This window comes from Choristoneura fumiferana, chromosome Z (genome assembly GCF_025370935.1).
Source record: "Choristoneura fumiferana chromosome Z, NRCan_CFum_1, whole genome shotgun sequence".
NCBI lineage: Eukaryota > Metazoa > Arthropoda > Insecta > Lepidoptera > Tortricidae > Choristoneura > Choristoneura fumiferana.
The window spans coordinates 21,061,164-21,082,802 of record NC_133472.1 but is presented as its reverse complement, the minus strand read 5'-3'; the positions used below and the strand labels follow the sequence as shown (position 1 = coordinate 21,082,802).

At 35.3% G+C, this 21,639-nt stretch overlaps 2 protein-coding genes across 3 annotated transcripts in view; one reads left to right on the top strand and one right to left on the bottom strand.

Annotated features, from left to right (window-relative positions):
* The first annotated feature begins 739 nt into the window (after positions 1-739).
* Positions 740-21,639, top strand: part of LOC141431479 (uncharacterized) — a 28,128-nt gene continuing 7,228 nt past the window's right edge. Inside the window, exons 1-5 of the mRNA XM_074092671.1 lie at positions 740-815; positions 938-1,101; positions 11,887-12,019; positions 16,493-17,645; positions 20,712-21,576. Coding sequence (XP_073948772.1) covers positions 982-1,101; positions 11,887-12,019; positions 16,493-17,645; positions 20,712-21,576 — 2,271 coding nt within the window. The 5' untranslated portion in view covers positions 740-815; positions 938-981. The remainder of the gene's footprint in view (positions 816-937; positions 1,102-11,886; positions 12,020-16,492; positions 17,646-20,711; positions 21,577-21,639) is intronic.
* Positions 9,939-21,639, bottom strand: part of LOC141431550 (uncharacterized) — a 105,859-nt gene continuing 94,158 nt past the window's right edge. For both annotated transcript variants that reach the window (XR_012451729.1, XR_012451728.1), the window contains one exon: positions 9,939-10,211. The gene's annotated coding sequence lies outside the window, so the exon portion shown is untranslated. The remainder of the gene's footprint in view (positions 10,212-21,639) is intronic.

Genomic DNA, 21,639 nt, shown 5'->3' with positions numbered 1-21,639 from the left:
GGTTTAGGCGTGAAAGCGTAACATACAGACAGACAGACAGACAGTTACTTTCGCATTTATAATATTAAGTATGGATAGTATGGAAGTATGGATATAGCGATGACGTCTTGTGTGTGACAATCCGGTATTTGAACATTTTGTTTACATGAAAAGTCTTGTCAATCGGTAGAATATAAGCAATGGTTAGTACTAGTACATATATATCGATGCTTCCCTACATGATATTCTTGTGGAAAATTAAGCTCCCCTTCCTTATGACCTCTCCTGTATATTATCATTATCATTAATTAAATTCCTATTAATTCATAACTTAAGATTATAATTTTTCCTTATATTTTATTATTTATTGCCCTATCTACATCCTTGCCTAAAGTCATTATCCAGTCCAATGATAAATAATCCTCTGATCCATTTCTAAACAAGAATATTCCTTCACGCGCATCAAGATTAAAAGAACATCTATGAGAATAACGACGCTGGCAAAAATGGTTTCCTATTTCCTTGGTTTCTCAACACAACAAGAGTACCGGTTGCCATATACAGGGAATGTAATTACCCTGTTAAGAAGAAGAAGTAATTTGATGTCGCCTAGATCTAGCATAAATACGAACTTTACGAGCATGAGAAGTGAAATATATTTCTTTCCGAATGAAGTCGCGTGCAAAAGCTACATAGTAATTAAATATTTTGAATGTGTAGAGCTCAAGTAGAGCTGCTCTTGTCTTTGGTCTAAGTACGAAAGACAGAAAGTATCGTCTGTCTGTGGAAAGACGCGACGAGATGACGAAAATGGCGTACACCGGCGAGCAAAGCAGGTAAACTTTGTTGAGGTGAATTATTGTAGTTATTTTGTGTTAAACCATAATAAGAACTGCTACAATATCTTATTTGTATTGTCTCTTGATATTTGCTATCATAACAATGTGATTTTCCACAGATCTAAGGATTTAATGTCATGAAGTTTTTGGAGAACAAATCAATATGGCTCTCAAGCTGGGAAAATGTAGACTTTGTCTCAAGCTCGGTGACTTCTATTCCATCTTCACGGTGGACAACAATGTTCAGCTGGCGGACATGGTGATGGATTGCGCTCGTATTAAAGTAAGTGATACCATCACTACTTACACTTTCCACTTATGAACCAGTTAACTTCAGTAAGTAATAATATTAAGCTATAATTTCACTATTGATCACTAGTATCTCTGTTAATGCGATTCATGGGTTTTAAATGTAGGATCTAAGTTTGTTTATAATAATAACAAGTTTTCAGAATGCATTCAGACAAAAGGGACCATTCTGTTGGTATGGTCCTATCAGAGCTAATAATGAGAGAAATAGATTTTTTATCATATGTATATCCTGTCCGTTCTTTTGCGCCTCTGGCTATTTTACCAAACATGTTTTTTGTGTTTCTTAGATTTCACTTAATTAATTACTGGCCGTACTCATCAGTGGAATCCTTTTTGAAGCATTAAATTCGAGAGGCTTCACAACTTAACACACTTGGCTTTGCATTCAGACTTTACAAGGGATTTGGTTATTCATAAAATTTTGCAAAAAATGGTGTGACTAATAAATATCTGGCTTGCACCATGTAATTTTAACTTAAATGACATTTCTTTTTTATCTTAATATTATTTCTTTCTGTGCAACTTAATGGAGGAAAGAAAGATAGAAAAATATTTATGCATGGCCCCAAATCAGCAATCTGCCGGTCTTGCGAACATTTCTGGTCTTCCTTTCGGACCATTTGGTCATCATACATTAAAAATTATACATTTAAATAAAGTGAGACCAATACAATTTACCCTTCTCCTTTACCCTTCTCATTCTTAACAAAATAAAAAAAAGAAGAAGAATAGACAAAACAAAGTCAAAGTAGGTATCTATTTGTCAACAGAGGTAGTTACAATATAAACAAGGTGTTACAACGTAATTGGGATGCACCAAAAAAATAACCTATAGTTTTTATTTTATTTTTGGGAAGAATAGGATATTTTAAGATACCATTTTCATTGATTTTGAATTTGGATGAGTATTTAATTTTATATTTTTTTTACTTTTGAAATTTTTTAATTTTGAATTTGGATGAGTATTTAATTTTATAATTTTTTTACGAAATACGCTGGATGACATCATAGTGAGACAGCCACGTTCCATTGCCTAGAAAAATTCAGGTCTTACATAAACATAATCTGTGGCATTACAAAGTGACAATAATACAAGCACGGTTTAGGGTCCTAAATGAACCATGATAAATAGTTTTATTTATTTCTCTTGTTTTAGCTTCAATTATTCCTATGTTTGTTTAATGGCGTGATAGTAAATAGATATTCTTTATTAAAATCTGATGTATAAATTCTTTTATATTTACTTGTAACGCCATAATTTAATAATTTAATTTGTATAAATACATTGAAAATACTCATATACATTTCGGACTTTATGATAAATGACAACTGTTTGAAGCTGGGTGCGCATTATGTGATTAGTTGTTCTATCTTTGTCACTCTCTGCTTTCATAAGCAGGACAGCAACATTTCAAACTGTCAATTTGCTTTAGTGTAGACCTGCTTTATAACTGCCTTTGTCACGGTGCACTGCAGGGGTCAAATGAAGGTCTTTACCTAAATTTTGTTTATTTTATTCAGTTTATAATATTTTTGGAATCTGATTTCTGAAATCGCTTCACAAAGCCTATTTCTCCAAACAGTTTTCGATTTATTATACGTTGTAAAAAATTGGGACATCCCAATTGTTATCACTATGTTTTGCCCACAGGCATACAAATAATTTGCAAGTTTAAAACTCATGTAAAACTATAAAATTAAAATCGTCAAAAAAATAAAATATAATAATCATAATGTCAGCCGAAAGACGTCCACTGCTGGACATAGGCCTCCCCCAAGGCTCTCCACTCAGACCGGTCTTGTGCTTTCCGCATCCACCGCGATCCCGCGATCTTAACCAAGTCGTCACTCCACCTTGTTGGAGGCCTGCTGACAGCTCATCTCCCAGTCCGCGGGTGCCATTTGAGAACCTCAGAGGGCTATGGAGAGGGCTATGCTCGGGGTTTCTCTGCAGGTTAGAATTAGAAATGATGATATCCGCAGTAGAACTAAGGTTACCGGCATAGTCCGAAGAATTGCGAAACTAAAGTGGCAGTGGGCGGGGCACAATGCTCGCAGGTTGTAAGTCATCTAATTCTAAAGTTATTTTTGGGAGTTTGCTATAAATTTTTGGAGCCATTCTGAAAAAACCTTTAGAGAGCAAGGCTGTTTTATACGGTTTTGTGGATATTTTCTCCTTCTGACAAGTGCAATTAAAACCCGAAACTTGGTTCTTGTTGTTTTTGACATATAGTACTAGGTACTTCATAAATGTAAAGACATGGCAAAGTTAATATTTAGAGTTTAATAAAATGTGGTTTGCATGATTCAGTAGACGGAATACCACAAATCGACCTGATACATTTTCGAATGTACAAACTGAGACATGGATGCACAGAAAAACCAGAAAAAGAGACAAGCGCTGCTGCTGCTTAAGTAGCGTGAGATATGTATGCATAGGAAAAGATCGTGTCTAGATTTATGTCCAGCGGTGGTGTAGGGGTTATAGCATGCAGCATGGATTGCTTAGGACCTGGGTTCGATTCCCAGCGCTGGTCTCTTTTTCTGGTTTTTCTGTGCATCCATGTCTCAGTTTGTATTTTCGATATGTATTTACGGGATACCCGTAAAAGTAACAAAATTAGAGTCTAAATATAAAATACAAAAAGACTCCAAAAAATCAATCTTATACATTTTTTCTGACATTTAAATGCCATTTCTCAATCTGTGGAATTACCTCAAAATATAAATCCATATCGGAATGTCGAAGTGACATATAGGCGTGGTAAGCAGTCAGCACTGCAGATTGATTGACCACCTTGTTACATTGGTACAGTGCAAACGAAAATTGATTAAGTTTATTGCAAGTTAACTTATTATCTAAATGTAGTTCTAAGAACTTAGTTACATCTGTTTCATCAATTATTTTTGCATTATATTTATTTTACAGTTACATTTGATTCTTTTTTATTTCTCTGATTAAAATACATAACCTTTGTTTTCTCCAGATTTATTTTTAAATTATTTTTGTCTAACCATTGTATTATTAAATGTAACGTTCTATTGACGTTATCTTGATAAGTAGCAATTTTTTCTCCGGTAACGATTCGCCTAATTGCAATTGCTATAAATTCGGTTATTTATAATATAAAAGTGAACCGCCAGAACGGGACAAAAAAACAAGACAGCGGGATGGCGCTCTACAACACCGTTTTGACACGTTTCTCCCAAGCAACGCATTATTTCACTGGAATTTTAAAGCAATTCGATTCTTTGACCTTGGGAATCGCGAAAAACTTGAGAAAATATGATATTGGGTGTGGACATTTTGTATATTAAGCAAAATAAAATCACAAGTTCGAATTTCGAGCCAAAAACGAGCGATCTATTATCTATGCCAGTGCTGCCATTCAGAGAAATATAAATCTATTCATTATCCTGCATTGCAGTCTGTAAAGCTCTTTAATCCATTCATTGCCGCGCGCCAGCTTTACGTATGTAATTCTTTCGCTAAGTTCGTGGCTCCATAGTTTCCAATGTGAATTACAATTTCAGTTCAGTTCTTGAAAATATTAGCTACATTCACATTATAGATAATGATAATCCGGCCAATTTCGAGGACAAATTACGATAATTCAATTTAGGCAAAAATGACTCCATTAGTTTATACAAACAATGCCATGACAAATTTGACAATTAAGAATTGCGATGTTTTTTTTATTTTTATTTTATCTTATGGAAAAAGCTAAAGCCACAAGCGATGCAACCTTTCTCTGAGTTTATCCCTACTAATTTAATACCTAAAAGCAATTTTCCGTACTTATCTGTTAGTATGTTCATGTGTGATTTTCTTTCTAATTTCTGTCGGAAATTCAAAGAATTTGCAATGCATTTGTTCGTTGCGTTTCAGTCTTTTGACTGAAGGGCTTTGTACCTATGGCCAGCAAAAATATTAAAAAAAGGGAAACGCGCTTCAATATTTTTTGTTTTGATCAGACAAATCAAACGAAATCTGTCAACAGCGCCTAGCACCCAATTGTCGGCGAGGTGGCAACGTATCTGTGTATACATATTTTTGCAACTTTGGCCGTGTCGATATCTTTGCCCTTGACGGTACTACTTGGTCAGCAGTGCCAACTCGTCCACGTTTGCTAGACGTTGTCTCACAGAGATGGTCAATTTAAGCGTTGTAAATAGCAAAATATCCCGATAGTAATTTGCAAAAAAAATTATCTTTTCAATGATAAGTTTATAGAGCATTTATTTTATATTAGTCTGGATAATGAACTATAGACTAGTCAGTTAAAAAATAATTTCGGATTAATTCTTACAGTCTCGATTTCTTTTTGTAAACAATATTTTGATGGTTTTAGACACCCTTATAAAAATGTTGGCTTACCCCTCCAGAAGAATTATGAAATAGGGGAGGAAATAAACTTCACGGGTTTGCTCGAACACAAAAAATCCTACAGTAGGGATTAGTGTACATTTTCAATTATTAAGAGATCACTATCCTCTAAATAAACTTTCTCCAGTTTTTTATAAGTTTCCAGTCATAAAATAAATTTTAGCGTATTTGTAAAAAAAACTACTTACAAAATCATACAAATAGTGAAAACTTGGGAATACAAAAACAAAGTAGTTTAGAATGTATCTGTAAGTTTTCACCAAGGTGACTTAAGCAGAACTAATCAATTAACAAATATGTTCGTTTCTTTTATTGTTTTTGTACCGAGAATAAAATTGTACATCGAATATCTTATTTTACCTATAAATTTCTACATGTGAACCGACAAAGCTTAAATTGTCTCTAAATTTTGCTAAAAGGAATAAAATGATTCGCTAATTAAATTATTACATTAAAATTAAAAGCGCGTGTACAATAATAGAGTATTTTTAACGTAGCTCCAAACCGACGTTAATAAAAAATAATCAAAATTATGGGACACATTAGAAAATTGAGCTTTCTTTTAAAGGGTATAAGGTTTAATTTGGGTTGAGTGCGAAATAAATTATAATACGCTTATAACACGTATATTATCATAAGATCATCTATCATCTCTTCGAACTTCGATCTTTTTGTTTTTGACAATCATCGAGAAGAGTGCCAACTTGTCAATGATCGTTTCATCTCTTTCATTTGGAGCTTGACGGCTTTTTTCGCATGTTTTATTTACACTGTCAGAATTCCGAATTAACGGATTTATTTTTAAACATGGCTCGAAATTGCCAGTATTATTACATTATAAAAGAGTGTTTATTACTTAAAAAAGCAATGACATGTGGATTTTGCACCATGAGACTGAAAATGGAACAACGTCGTTCAAATTGTATCAAAAAAGGACTATTAGCTTACTGGATCATTGGACCTTATACGGTCTGTAATAAAGTCAATTTTCCTGTGATGACCCATAGGTACTTTTCGATACTTCAGCTGCTACGATACTAATGCCCCGAAGCCCTATGCACTCCCGCGCGCCCGCCCGGTCGCTGCTAAACGGCGCGAATACTTAGTATTAGCAATTATTGTTATTTTTTAAAACTTGGTATTCAGGTGAATTTCAATTGGATTATTGAAAAATCTATTACAATAAAGCGATCCCTGGCTAAGAAACCTAATAAATTTACCTGAGCAATTATTCACACGACGTAATAACGTAAAAATAAGAATTATAATATTGTAAAGGAAAATCTATTGGATATATTATTAAAGCTATTTATTTAAGTAAATAAAAGCATATTAAAAAATAAAAATCAGCAGAAAAAAAATTCAGTAGAAGATAATGCAAAATGTTAAAAGTTAAATTTGCGGTATCTCTGAAGTCGAAAAACAATTGGATTCTTTTACATACATATTCTAAGTAGTACATAGGTACATATACAGAAATAATTTCAGACTGAGGAATTTTTCACAGAGAGCTATAAACGATTTTCATATTAAGGTAAAAATACCTAACATCTCGTAAAAAAAGTTGTTGGATTATTGTATAATTATAATGTGTATTACCTATTTTCATCATGTGCCAAGTTTCATAGGCGGGAGAATTAATCGGGTTACAAAACCTTCGTTGGTCGGAGTATAATATTAGTAGGATACACTGGATAACCTACTTACCTATGTAAACTTATTAAACGTACCAACTTATTTTGCTATCTACGCGTTGCCGCTTAACGCTGATAGCGCTTCATTGCGCTCGCTGCCAGCGCTACTGCCACGCTGTTGCCCCCCGCCCACCGCGCTATGTATCACTATTGTTTTTATTTTGTTACAAGATTTCCTCTTAATATCCATCGGAGATTTTTTTATAATCGATTCGATAATTGCCAGTTTATAATATTTTAAATTAATCTTGACTGTAGAATTAATGCGTCGGCGTGAAAAATAATCAAACGTTAATTAAAAAAAAAGTGCTGAAGTCACCCAGGTGAAAATTTATGGTCTTGTATATTACAATTTTACAATACTAAAATACAAAAATCACCATTATTGAAATTTGTATGTGAGTACAGGAATTAATTATATTCGTTTTCTTAATAATAAAAAAACCTCTTCTTTTTTAAGGGTGATTTCTTAAAACCAGCTTTTATTAATAATAAGTAGTCTTGGGATAAAAAGTCTCCTGTGAAGAAATTATTTTTCTAAAGATATAACTTTATGAGTCGTATAATGGCATTAAAAAAAAAGTCTTTAATTATTTTTGAGGGAAAACAAGGAATTCTTACTTAAAATAATATATTCTAAAAATTTCAAAACTTTCTCCGCTGTAGGTTTTATTGTGAAAATTCCATTCAACTGAAAATTCCCAGCCTCCACTACTATGCAATAATGTTGACGAGTTGGCACTGTGGTCTAAATTGGAATGTTGACGTGTTAGCACTGTAGTCGAAATGAGACTGTTGATGATCCGGTACTGTGGCCCACGTAAGAAAGCGGACAAGATAGGAAAGTGACGATGTAGGAATGTTGGTGAATCAGAACAGTAGACTATATGCGAATGAGGACGATTTAACAAGGTGACGAAATGGGACTGTTGACGAAGTCATCCTGAGCCATCGCCTCATAACTAGTAATCACTCCAACTTTCAGCCCTCTATCTGGCTTGAACTGTCACAAAGATAATGACAAAAATGTATTTTTTAATTATATCATATTATAGCATCTAAAGCATCGAAATAAAATCACGTGGTTTGAGTGGGAGTATACCTTACAATTTTATTAATATTTTATACGTGAGAAATGAAAAAAAATGACAATTTATTTTTTGACTTGACACCTTTTAACAAGTTTTTTTGAAGCCTAAATTATGGCTTAGACTGTGCCTAAATTATTTCTTCTTCAAAAAAACTAGTTAATAGGTGTATTATAAAACTAAAACTCACAGACACCCTAACTTTTTATTATAATTATATTTTTATTATGTAGTTTCATAACCACTAATTACTTAAAAAAAGTGCTGCTTGAAAATTAGCATTAATTACAAAAATACGCCAGATCAGGCATGCCCGGATTTTATCGTGGACAGTCTAGGTACTACCATACGAAAAATCAATTAATTATAATTGGTGCAACACACTGAAATAGTACATTGTGTCTTAAGGGCGGTAAATAAGGAATTACGAACGAGAGTCTATTAGAAGCCCGAAGTCGAAGACTGAGGGCTTTAATGAGTCGATGTTCGTAATTCTAGTACCGCCCGTGCGACATACAATTTTTTTCATCACATTTGCAAGTAAAATTTTATATTTGTAAAAGAAAAAATATAATTCTTCCAAATATTGGCGATACCTTAGGCTGTGCTCTTGGCAACGTCGCCCTCTACCTCCCTCGGCATGCGCCGCAACGTGCGTGTGCATGTGGTGGTCCATGTAGTCCTGCAGCAGCGCGCGCAGCGCCATCAGTACGGGCACTGACTCATTTTACCGACCTTGGGCTTCATGACAAGAAAATGTGTACGTGCAATGACTCATTACCGACCACGGGTTTCATGACAAGCACATTAAGGTCGAGGGTTTTATTTGGGGGGTTGCAACTAAGGTAGCCTACATGTTACGACACTGTTTACGAGCAAGTGTGATGAAAAAAAAAAGGACCAGCGGAACCCTATTACTGAGACTCCGCTGTCTGTCTGTCCGTCTGTCACAGGGCTCTATCTCTTGAGCCGTAATAGCTAGGCACTTGAAATTTTCACAGATGTATTACAGTGGCCGCTACAATAACAAATACTAAAAATAAAATAAAGTTACAAATTAAAGGGGGTCGTCATACAAGAAACGTGTTTCATTCAGCGGTTTTTGGTTGCTAGGCTGCCAAGATGACGGCCGTCAGTTGCTGGGGGCAACGCGAGTGACCCTTTGCTGTTTTCAATGTTTAACTACTTATTAATTTGCGATTTTATAAAACCTTCGATAGTATAATAATTAATAATTGTCTCTAAGACAGTGGTTTATTTTTTTGTGCAGCATTAAGACTAAATAACAATTTATGATCCACAAACCTCCGACACGCACTTCACAAAAGCCAACTTCAATAAAGCACTCACAGCCGCTGTATTTAATGTTTTTTAAACTAAAAAATGTCCGTTATAATTCATACTAAGTAATACTATTTATTTACAAGGTCAAAATTTAAAATCAGGTTAAGATTGAATCACTAATTCATAATAAGTACGCGCCGTTCGGCCGAATTACCGCGTTTAGCCAATTTTTTCTGCCGTGGGCGCCGGGCTGCGGCGCATGGAAAGAGTCCAAAGCGCTATTCAGCCTCCGACAGGGCGACAGCCAAAGAGGACGAGAATTTAAAATTGTTGTTTAGTTAAAATTGTAGTGCTTACATTTTGGTGATATGTTTTTATTAACTTGTAATGTAATGTAACTAGTTATGTTTGTTCGGGTGGAATTAATATTTCAACTTAAATTTGAAGTGGATATCTTCAACCGATTGAGCTGAAATTTTGCATGCATGTATAAATCCGATGACAATGCAATATTATTATGACGTAGAGCTGATCTGATGATGTAGTTAGATGTTGGCCATAGGAAATCTGTAATAAAACGACACGACCGCATCGGTTTTGGTCTCATTTGATTCGTCTTGACGACTACCTAAGCCGAACGAAAAAGAATCAAATAAATACTGAAAACAAAAGCCACGAGTGTTTCAATACGCTGCAATTTTAAGTATCATAACTGCAAAAGAAGATAAAACATTTAGAAAATGTCGAGTGACAAAAGTGATTGGATTCCGCAGTCCATTAAATTAGACGCCTTACGCATTGCTAATAATCTACTCCCAGAGAAGTCGACTCCATCTGCTCTCAGCACTCCATCTTAAATCCCTCGCTTCGCTTGGCAGTTAACTCAAGACACCCTCGCTACGTTCGTGAGTTAAATCTGGAGTCCTTCGTTACGCTCAGGATTCAATACCGCACCCGTGACATAATACAGTGCTTTATCCCCGTAGTGTACAATCTACTAATAGTATTTTATGCAATTGCTACAAAAAGTTATACACGTAGGTATATTATTATGATATCTATATAGAAAACTATAGTCACTGAAGTCACGAGTTGGTTAAATATGTATTTACTGAGTGATCGATTTAGTTCCGATATATTTTGCCACAATGCTATTGAATTGCGCTTATTTGACAACTCCTGAATTTAGTAACTGGAAGACCGCGCTTTGTTCGAGCTAAAACTCGATAACGATTGCTCGCGCTGAAAAATTAAATTTTTATTGCTATCTTTTTTTACTGACTGTACTTTTTATCCGTTGTTACCATCTAGGGCCAAAGTACTTGTCAAAAAGAATCAAACGAGCCCAAAGTCGATGTGGTTATATAGATTTATTACAGAGTTCCTATGGCCACCTTCCAGCTCCATCATTAGATCAGCTTCATATCATAATAATATTGCATTGTTATCTGATTTACACACGTACCGTAAACTGCTTCAACTTTGCCCTCTGGCCCCAACATTGCCTGAGTTGATTTAGAGTCTATAACTTAGCACTCTTATAGGTTTTAAACTTTTATCTACACGGGAATTATTATTACGGGAATTATAATTATTAAAGCAGTTTACGGTATGTAAAATTTTAGCTCAATCTGAAAACGCACATTTAGTCAAGTTTAGCTTCCAAAATTTTATCCATTACCTACTAATTAACTAACATACTAACAAGGCAAGATAAGTAAAAAAGCTTTTAATAAAATAAATTATTTTGTTAAGAAATGAAAATATTTATATCACGACATTTTTTCTTAAGTTTACTACGGCGGAAAATGTACAACGATCAAGAATCAAGATGTGTTTACGGTTTCTGCAACGCTCGCATCGTACGCACACAGCAAACCGTGGCACTGTGCAGTGCCCTTAGCGTAAGTTTTCGGTTACAAAATACGTCTATATCGCGTTCGCGTTAAAATCTCAATTTGTATGGAAACACGAACTGCGCCTCTAGCGGAACGTTTGCGATGTTCGTGTTTCCATACAAATTGAGATTTTACGCGAACGCGATCGAGACGTATTTTGTAACCGAAAAATTATACTAGGGGTACAGGCGAAAGACTGCCGCGGGAAGGAGATCGTGCAAGTGACGAGTTGGTTGGGACAAAATGTTTGCGCGCTCGATCACGTTCGATGTTAGCTTGCCAAACTACAATCATACTTATTTTTATTAGTTTTTCTTTTAATTTCTATACATACATATACAATTAGTTATACATGTACTTAAACTTGATCTTTATCAAGGGTGCTCATCATGAATTTGTTTTTAGGTTTATGAAGGTGATGGACTGCCAGATAAGGTCTGTGCTGAGTGTATTCAAAAGCTGAGCAGCGCATATATTTTCAAACAGCAATGTGAAAGAGCTGATCAAGAATTACGAAGAAACTATGTGCCACCACCAGGTAAGTCCCTAAATTATTAAAAAAAAAATACGACTGTCACGAAAGCATAACACTTCTTTTATTTCGAATTCTTCGGTGCATGTATGTACTTTTATTTTATGAATTATGATATAACTCTGCAGCATACAATTTGGTTACTGCGATTCTATGTTACCAGAACTATTTATTAACCGACTTCAAAAAAGGAGGAGGTTCTGTTCCAATGCTTGTATTTTTTTTAATTTTTTTTTTATGTATGTTCACCGATTACTCAGTCAATTGTGGACCGATTTTCAAAATTCTTTTTTTATTCGAAAGAGTACTCTTCTGAGGTGGTCCCATTGTCACCAAGTCAAGATCTGATTATGGGATCCTAGGGAAATCGAGGGCAAACCTCAAAATTTATAGGTGGAGTACCTATGGCGATTTTAGCATTTTTAGCATTAAGACAAGCATTTACGTTCAGAAAGTATCACCTGGTAAACTGGACCTGATGAAGAAGACCGTGGCCAATGGAACTCGTCAAAGCTAAGTATGCTCGCGCGTCTATAAACGATCATGATTACTAAACCTGGATAAGCGACTAAGAAGAAGCTTTAAGCTAATGATTCTTTCGAACTGATCTGATGCTGAAGCCGGAAGGTAGGCAACGGAACTCTGTTATAAAACAACGTAACTAAGCCGTATTTGGGCTTAATGGAATCGTTGTGAGATGTACTTTGGCTACAAATCAGTAAAAAGTAAGAAATAAAGATTTTTTTTAACAAAAAAGTAAAAAAATAACTAAAAATGGAACCGACTACAAAACTCTTAAAAATATTTTTCTATGTAGGTACTGTGGGGACTGTAACTAGGTAAGAGCTTAGGTACTGGGGATCAACGCGCGTGACTTTAAACTCAGTTCAAAATAAACAACTTCTTCAATCATTTGGATTTATTTCAGAACTTAAAAATACATTTACATAGCATAGCACCAGCCGCTTAGGCTATCGGGAGCAATCTGCGCTCCGGCATGTATACCGCTGTCAAACTGTTTTAAAGTTATATTCTAGAAACACAATATAAAAAAACCTATCAGTTTATACAAAACTAGATTAATCTAACCTGCCAGGTGGTCAGTTTTACCACCTGCCAGCGGTATACAGCCTAGTTCGGCTGTATACCGCTGTCAAACTGTTTTAAAGTTATATTCTAGAAACACAATATAAAAAAACCTATCAGTTTATACAAAACTAGATTAATCTAACCTGCCAGGTGGTCAGTTTTACCACCTGCCAGCGGTATACAGCCTAGTTCCTACAGTACCTACTAGCTCGAAGTCGGTGACTTAGCACGACTCAGCAGGAGTGATTGAAACCCATAGTATGTAGGTGAGGTAGACGACTATGTTCCACTCCTTGCTGGCTCATGCTGAGGCACCGACTTCGAGCTTGTAGGTACATACCTTGAAAAATATTTTTATTAGTTTTGTAGTCGGTTCCATTTTTTGTTATGTTTTTTTTTGGAGTCGGTTTTACATTTTTGTTAAAAAAATTCTTATCAGGGGCACAACTCGAGTACGATGGTAGCCTTCCTCTTCTCGAAGCAAGTCACGGCACTTAGATACACCCCCTCCCCCCTCCTGCTTTACTGTAACTTCTTATTCTTTTATTATTTTTTATGTTATATATGACTGACTATCAGACTTCATCGTTTCGAAGAATTGGATTGCATGCGAACTTCTATTACAGCAAAGCGAATATTTATAAATGTACCAATGGCAACTTGAAATAGGCATTGTTCCTGCTATGCTTTATTATTATGCCGCCGTCGCTATAATGAATTTTCTCTACTTTAAGGCAACAGTACAACTTTATACTGTGTTTAAGGTGTTTTTAGACAGCGATCCGCACAAAGTGTAATCAAATTAATCGCATCATCCGCGCGACAAAAGAGTAACGCAGCTTGAATCAATTACCTCATCCATCCATCTAATATTTTTTGAGACAATTTGCGAAGATGTTTCTTAATCAATTAGGCAATAACGTCTGAACCGATTTAGATGAAATTTGGTATGAAGATAGTTTAGATATCGAGAGAGGACACGTGTTTATATACTGGAATATTACAACGTTCATAGCTATAAACGAATTTTTCAAAATGTATATTTTGTATGCATATATGTCAGCCTGTTTAATATTTCATTTAAGCGCTAAGCGAATGAATGTTTTAAAATATGTTTAATGGTTCCAACGGAAGAACAGCGTCGACCGCAAGGTTGACATTATGCTGAGTTGGGACCATTTTGTGTCAAAAGTTGTCTTGATTTCATTCCTTGTTTCTTTTTATCTGCTACGTCTTAAGCAGTAAATGTCTCCATGAAACATTATGTCTAAAATGAATAAAATGCTTTGTTTTCACATACTTTTATTTATTTTAGTAGGTGTTCGAAGTGTCACTGTTTTTTTCAATACACTGTTCAACACGGTTAGGTAACGATCTTATTATTACATTTTGTATCATGACATGGTGAATTTGCGTTAAAATTGACTCAATGGCTGCTTTAAGGTCTTCAACGGTATCATAGCTTGTTGTGATTCTTAAGACTTACACAATCGATATCTAAATAGAAATAGTGTAAGTTTTTTTTTCAAAACAACCGGTTTCGATTCCCGAGCTGAGTACAGGTTTTTTTTAAATGCATGAATGCAGTTTTTCTTGTTATTAAAATCGATGTCATGGTTATATATTTCGTATGTCGTATATTTTCAGACTTTCCCACACTGACCGATATAAATGGGCCACCCTGTATATTTTAAAAAAGTACAGTTTTACATATTTTTTGATTATTTTGCTTCAAAAGAGAAATTATTTTTTAAAAATATTTTGCGAACAGCAAGTATGCGTAATTCGGAAAATGTTCAACTGTCACAGAACTTATCATAGGTGAAAAATGCAATACTACTTCTAAACGACTTTCAAATAACTTTTAAAATAAAGTCAATAAATAATAAAAGATTTGTAAGCCGTGACAGTCGTTCAAATTTATGTTTATTAGCTTAGAAATTGTTATAAATACAACATAAGTACCATTTCGACTACAGAACCCTTCGTTACGCGTGGTTCGACACGCACTTGGCTTGTTGATAGTATACACATTATTGGTTTATATTATAGTACGAGAGCAGTGATAAGTTTGTTAAAAAATGTGTTTTTATTTTTATTTTATTTTGATAAAAGTAAATTTATTTTTACAACGTAGTCTCCATGTAACTCAATGCACTTAGTCCATGGTTTTTCTAGCTTTTCAATACCTTCCGTATAGTACGATTTCTCGAACCCTTCAAAATACGCATTGGTTTCTTCGATGACTTCTTGGTTGGTACCAATTTTTTTTTCGCCAAGCCATTTCTTCAAGTTTGGGAAAAGAAAATAATCGCAGGGTGCCAAATCCGGAGAGTAAGGTGGATGCGACAGCAATTCGTAACGCAACTCGTGAATTTTGGCCATAGCAACTGCACATGTGTGCACCCGTGCGTTGTCTTGGTGAAAAATGATTTTCTTTTTCCCCAAATGGGGTCGTTTTTCTATCAAAACTACATGAAATCGCTGTAATAAATTGGCATAATGTTCGCCGTTGATTGTTTTACCTTTCTGTAGGTAATCAACATATATTACACCATGAGCATCCCAGAAGACAGTAGCCATAACTTTATTCGCAGATAAAACTGCTTTGGCCTTCTTCGGTGCTGGTTCACCCGAAGCAATCCATTATTTTGACTGCTCCTTGGTTTCCGGTGTATGATGATGGATCCAGGTTTCGTCAACAGTTACGAAACGACGCACAAAGTCCTTTTTATTACGTTTAAACTTCGTCAAACATTCCTCTGAAATGGTCACCCTTGTGCGTTTTTGATCCACAGTGAAAAATCGCGGCACCCAACGGGCGGATAGCTTTTTCATATCCAAATAAGTGTGTAGGATATTACGGACGCGTTCGTCTAAAATGTTTACAATATCAGCTATCTCACGGACTTTTACTCTTCGGTCATTGAGTACGATATCATGGATTTTGGTGACCATCTCCGGTGTGGTGACTTCAACAGAGCGTCCAGATCGTACGACCGCAACGAAAATCCGTAAACCACTTGTGAATAATTTTAATTGACGGGGCAAACTCCCCGTAATATTTATCTAATTTTTTTTTGTATCCGTAATAGTCTTTTTTCGCAAAAAATAATGTTTAATCTGAACACGAAACTCACTTTTCTCAATGTTTGCAAACATTAAAGCGATTTTTTTTCATAGCTGTAAAAAAAACTATCAAAGCGAACTGGCTGAAAATACACCTTTTATTTCCGAAAAGGTTTAACTACAAATTGACATTATTGGATTTGCGATAAAAAATACCGTGAATTTGATTTTTACCAGACTTATCACTCCGCCCTCGTATTGCATTACATTATATAACAATGAGTTAATTACATATTAACAGTAAAAACACTCCTGTTACAGGATTCAGCGTCAGCCCGCCGCCACCAAATAGACAAAGCAGTGATTCTGCATTGTCCATCCATACTGACACTTCCAATCAAACTAAACCATCCTTCACTTCTGAAGCTGATCCTTCCAAAAGAAATAGTCGCAAACGTAGTCATGAAAGTGTAGAAGACGTCTCTGTCAGCAGTAAATCACATGATATTCGACCGACAACTTCAAAACGCGTAGAAGAACTCAGAAACAGTCATAAGAAGCCTAAGAAATCTGGCAATTATTATGCAGATTCTGATTACGAGGACAATAGCGCTTCTCATTTCTCTGCTGAGACAGATTCTGACGAGCCACTTTTGAAAGACAATTTTAAGTGTAAACTTTGTCCCAAGCAGTTTCAGTCAGTAAAGAGCTTAGCAGCTCATTCCAAAGTTCATTCGCGCACTAAAAATAAAGATGTTTTACCAGAAAATGTGGTAGTTAATATTCCAAAGACTAATTTACAAGATGCTTCTGATGTCGACGATCAACTTAGCTGCGAGAAATGTGGTAAATCTTTTAAGTTGAAGATCATGCTGAATCGTCATCGTGATTTGTGTGGTAAATCACCTCAAAAGTCACCCACAAAACCTTTCGAAAAGGAGTTACTAATATCATTAGAACCTATTGATGGAATACATGGTAGTAAAAAAATAGACTGTCAAATGTGTACAACAAAATTTAAGACTATTGAAAATTTGGAAAAACATATGAAAATTGTTCATGCCGCTGTGCTCCAAAGATTCAAGTCTGAGACTAAACCAGATAACGGCAAAGTGTCGGTACCTTGTATTTACTGTAAGAGGCCATTCGATGATTATTATGTTCACAGTGAACATTTCAGCAAGTGTACTCAAAATACTAACGCTACAACATTTGAATGTCCCGTGTGCAGTAAGATTACAACACGAAAGGCGGCATATTTTCGTCACATTAAAGATGTGCACTTTGAGCCTCGCATGTGGGCGCTCAAACCGGAGGCGGAGACGCCGGCAGCGGCGGCGCAGCAGGCCTTCTTCGAGTGCCGCATGTGCAGCAAGCGACTCGCATCCGAGCAGCTGCTCATCACGCACCTCGCCGCGCACGTTTCCAACATCGACGGTGGCGGTGACAACGATGGCGCCGACGATGAGTCCAGGTAACTTCAATACTTCTCTGTTAGTCAACCCTCACTCAACGCCCAACTTCTACTAAGCATGTTCTAAACTACAGTGTGCAGAAAAAATCACATTACAAGAAAACAAGTTCTGTAAGTAAAGTGGAATTAGGGTCGATCAACTTTTTCTTGTAACTCTTTGCTATAGTTACGTTCTCCTGAGTCACTCTTTAAACCGTAAGTTTAAAATTGGCCAAACATGCATTTTTGTGGTAGTTTTAAGGGTTTAGGCACGAGAGATCCGTTTCCTGAAATATCCGTTGGGTATCTCTTTCCTAAGACACCAACATCTACATCCCAAAAAATAATATCCCTAATAAATATTTACCCAAAATCATTGTTTCCCAGAACACCCATTTCCCTATTAGATAAATTTCCCAAAACGTCAATGTAGCTAAATGACTATTTCTCAAAAAGTTGTCCATTTTTCAATTTTTCAGTTGTCCATTTGGTTAAAAAAATATATATTTCCTGGCGCTATTTCACCACAAAAAAATGAGTAATATTGTTTTCACCTCAGCACCTCAAACAGGCAGGTTTTACTATGAGAAATCAGTGAGTAAAATCGCATTTTGCTCACTCCGTGAGACAAAGTAACTATTTAATTTTTTTTTTAAATGCTGAGTACAGTGTTAGGTCTACTTACTGAATTCCAAATATTTGAACTTGACTGATCTGTCATTTTACTTCAACACGAAAAAAGCGAGAGATACTCGTAGTATCAAATGTGTTGATAACAATCTTAAATTAAATTTTTGATATTAAAAATATATCGATAGATACCTAATAAATTACATGACAACGAAATATTTCCAAAATGTAAATTTTCCCGATCTTTTAATAAAGTATGCAACCTCGTTGCTCGAAAGACGCTTCTTGTTTTTTTTTTATAAAATAATTCCGTATACTGCCTCTATATTTGGAATAAATATTTGTTAAATTGAATGAATTTTTAACAAATCTATTTATGTTTATGTATTAGAAATCTTAATAAAAATCATATTTAAAGGTTTAATAACATTTATAATAAATTATACGTTTATTGTTCAACCTTTTTAATGACTCCAATCCAAGATGAGGCTGTTTGCAGTATTAAAAAATAAGTGTGACATACCTAGCACAGGAAGTATGAGATTTGTATTGTATTTACTGGACACTTTTTTATGGTTTTAAATGTGATTATTATATTTGTTTCTTAATAATCGGATTATATTTAAAAAAAAATGTGTTTGTTTTGTAAACTATAAATATGTGGTTTTATTATTAAGTTACATTTAAATGATGATCTCGCTGCTGAGGTGAAAAATTGTATGTGTCACACGAGACCAAAGTTTTTTTGCATCTTGTGTATTTGAATCCCTTGCTGCTCTTAGGATTCTAACCTAGAATCACTCGCTGACGCTCGTGATTCAATTATAGAATCCTTCGCTTACTCGGGATTCAAAATCAACACTCGCAACAAAAAACATTTTTGCTCTCTTGTTGCACAAATAACTATTTTAAATATATACAAAACCTTGTGGTAAGTGATAAAAAGTCAGATAATCTTTGTCCTCACAAGATTTCATGACGTTTTTCTGACGTCAAGAAATTTTGGATGTTTTATGTAGTTTATGTTTTATGATCTTGTCCTTAGGGTTAATAATTTCTTGACAAAACTGATTTCTTGTCAATTTCATGACGGGACAACTTTTTGACAAATACTCAAATGACCTTTTCCGCGAACATTCATTTCCCAAAACGCCCGTTACCATATAAAATAAACTTCCCAAAACGTCAGTTCATTAATATACGTTATGCCTATCCAATTTATTAAAATTCTTGTATAAACAATTAAACTCTCACTTGATCAAATCAATAACACATTTGTCTATAATTCGTGTCTTTTAAATAGATGTCTAATCAATTTTTCACCAAAATTCACTTGATTTCAATCTTCGTCAAAATCTGACGTTATTTCTGTACTAGCGTAGAGATGGTGGAAAAATTGACATTTTAAAAGTCGATTAATGCGCGGATGAATAAGTGATTTTTATTTACTTTCCTTAAAATTAAAAAATAGTTACTGCTTTTATAATTGAATAAACTAAACAGTCTTTGGAATGAAATCAAGTATTGTAAATAATAAAATAGACAAAAATACGTTGATCTATTCAATTAATAAATTAATCGATTTATTGCACAGATTAATTATTGTGCAATGGGTTCTAGGTTTTCACATCATTGAATGTCTGGTCGGATAAAAATGGCATCTTTGTTTACACTTTTAATAAATTGGATTGAAATACAATATATCAATAACAATAACTAATCATTTATATTAGGAAACGGATCTTCTAGGATTTGGTTATTACTGGAAACAGGTCTACTTGAATTAGGATGCTATGGGAAACGTATCTTCTCGGATTTGGATATCATAGGACATGGATCTTCTAGTATTTGGTTATTATGAAACGTGTCTACTAGAATTTGGTGCTATGGGAAACGTATCTTCTCAGATTTGGATACCTTAGAAAACGGATATTGTCGGATTTGAATATTGTAGAAAAAGGATCTTTTAAGATTTAGATGTTTTAAGTAACGGATCTCTCGGGCCTAAACCCTTCTATAATTGGTCAATAAGCATGTTAGTATAATGTGACACCACATTTCTTCGATTCAACTGCACTATTTTTGTCCCCTCGCTGATGGGACAGAATAACAACAAGAAATAGTTGATCCACCCATTAATCATTGTGTTAATACAATTCTTGACGCTTTTTTTATGTTACTTGCTTGCGATGATGTATGTACAGTTCAAATCTTGCAACTGAATTTTGACCCACTTCCAGTAGTCAGATTGAATTAAAATTTGGCATGCTTATATACTTATATGTAAATCTGGTGACAATACATACAATATTTGTTTCCCCAGGACGGAACTCCTCAATGACAACATCGACTTGAAATTAGTATGGCAAGGAAATACGAGTATAGTTGAGATGAAAATGCAAGTGCAGTGCAGTCAACCAAATAACATATTTTTAACAAAAATTCATTAACTTTCAGGCCGAGTACCATCGAAGATTCTTCATCAATGCTCTCCGATACCAGTGGCAATGGCCCCCTCCAGTGCAACTACTGTGATAAGAGATTTAAGTATCGGAAGTCTTTAGTGAATCATGAATTAAAACACTCTAAAGTGGAAGTGAAAATGGAAGACGAAGTTATGCCGTCGAGCAGCGCTGTACCGGCGGACGCGGCGGCGGCGCCGGGGGCGGCGGCAGCAGAGGCGGCCGCGTACCGCGAGGAGTCTGCGTCCAGCGGCAGCGGCAGCGGCGAGGAGGGTGACGACAACACCTGCGATATTTGCGAGAAGCAGTTCTCTTACAAGCGCCTGCTCGTGCATCACAAGCGTACCAAGCACAACATGAGCTCTGGCACTAAACGAGCTTCCATCATTCTCAAAGACTGTCTTGTGCGATGTCTTATATGCGATATCGACATGAAAGTGAGTGAGGTGAACGAGCATAATCAGAAACATATAAAAGCCAATATGAAGCCGCGTAATTTGTATACATGCCTTGATTGCGGAGAGAGATTTAAAAGTCGTACGGTGCTGGCTAACCATATCAAACTAGTGCACAGACTCAAGCAGGTGCCGCCTAAACAATTCGAAGGCGCAGATTTGGCGGATTTTTGTGAGGTCGTTGTGACGAAAGCGGAGCCCCTGGACGAGATCCAGAGTCACAACGGCTTTGGTGAGGTTCCGGAGGAGCAAGACTACTCTCCGTCAATAAATTTAAGTGGTTTTACTTGCACCATCTGCGGGAAGAATATGCCCACTCTGATTTCACTTAAACGACATGTAAACTGGCATTCAAATGTTGGAAACCAATTAGAGAAAAAAATTGAATGCTTTGTTTGTAAAGAGGTAATGTATAATACTCAGAAATGTTATAGGAGTTTATGTGCAGTATGCAATTAATTGATTTAT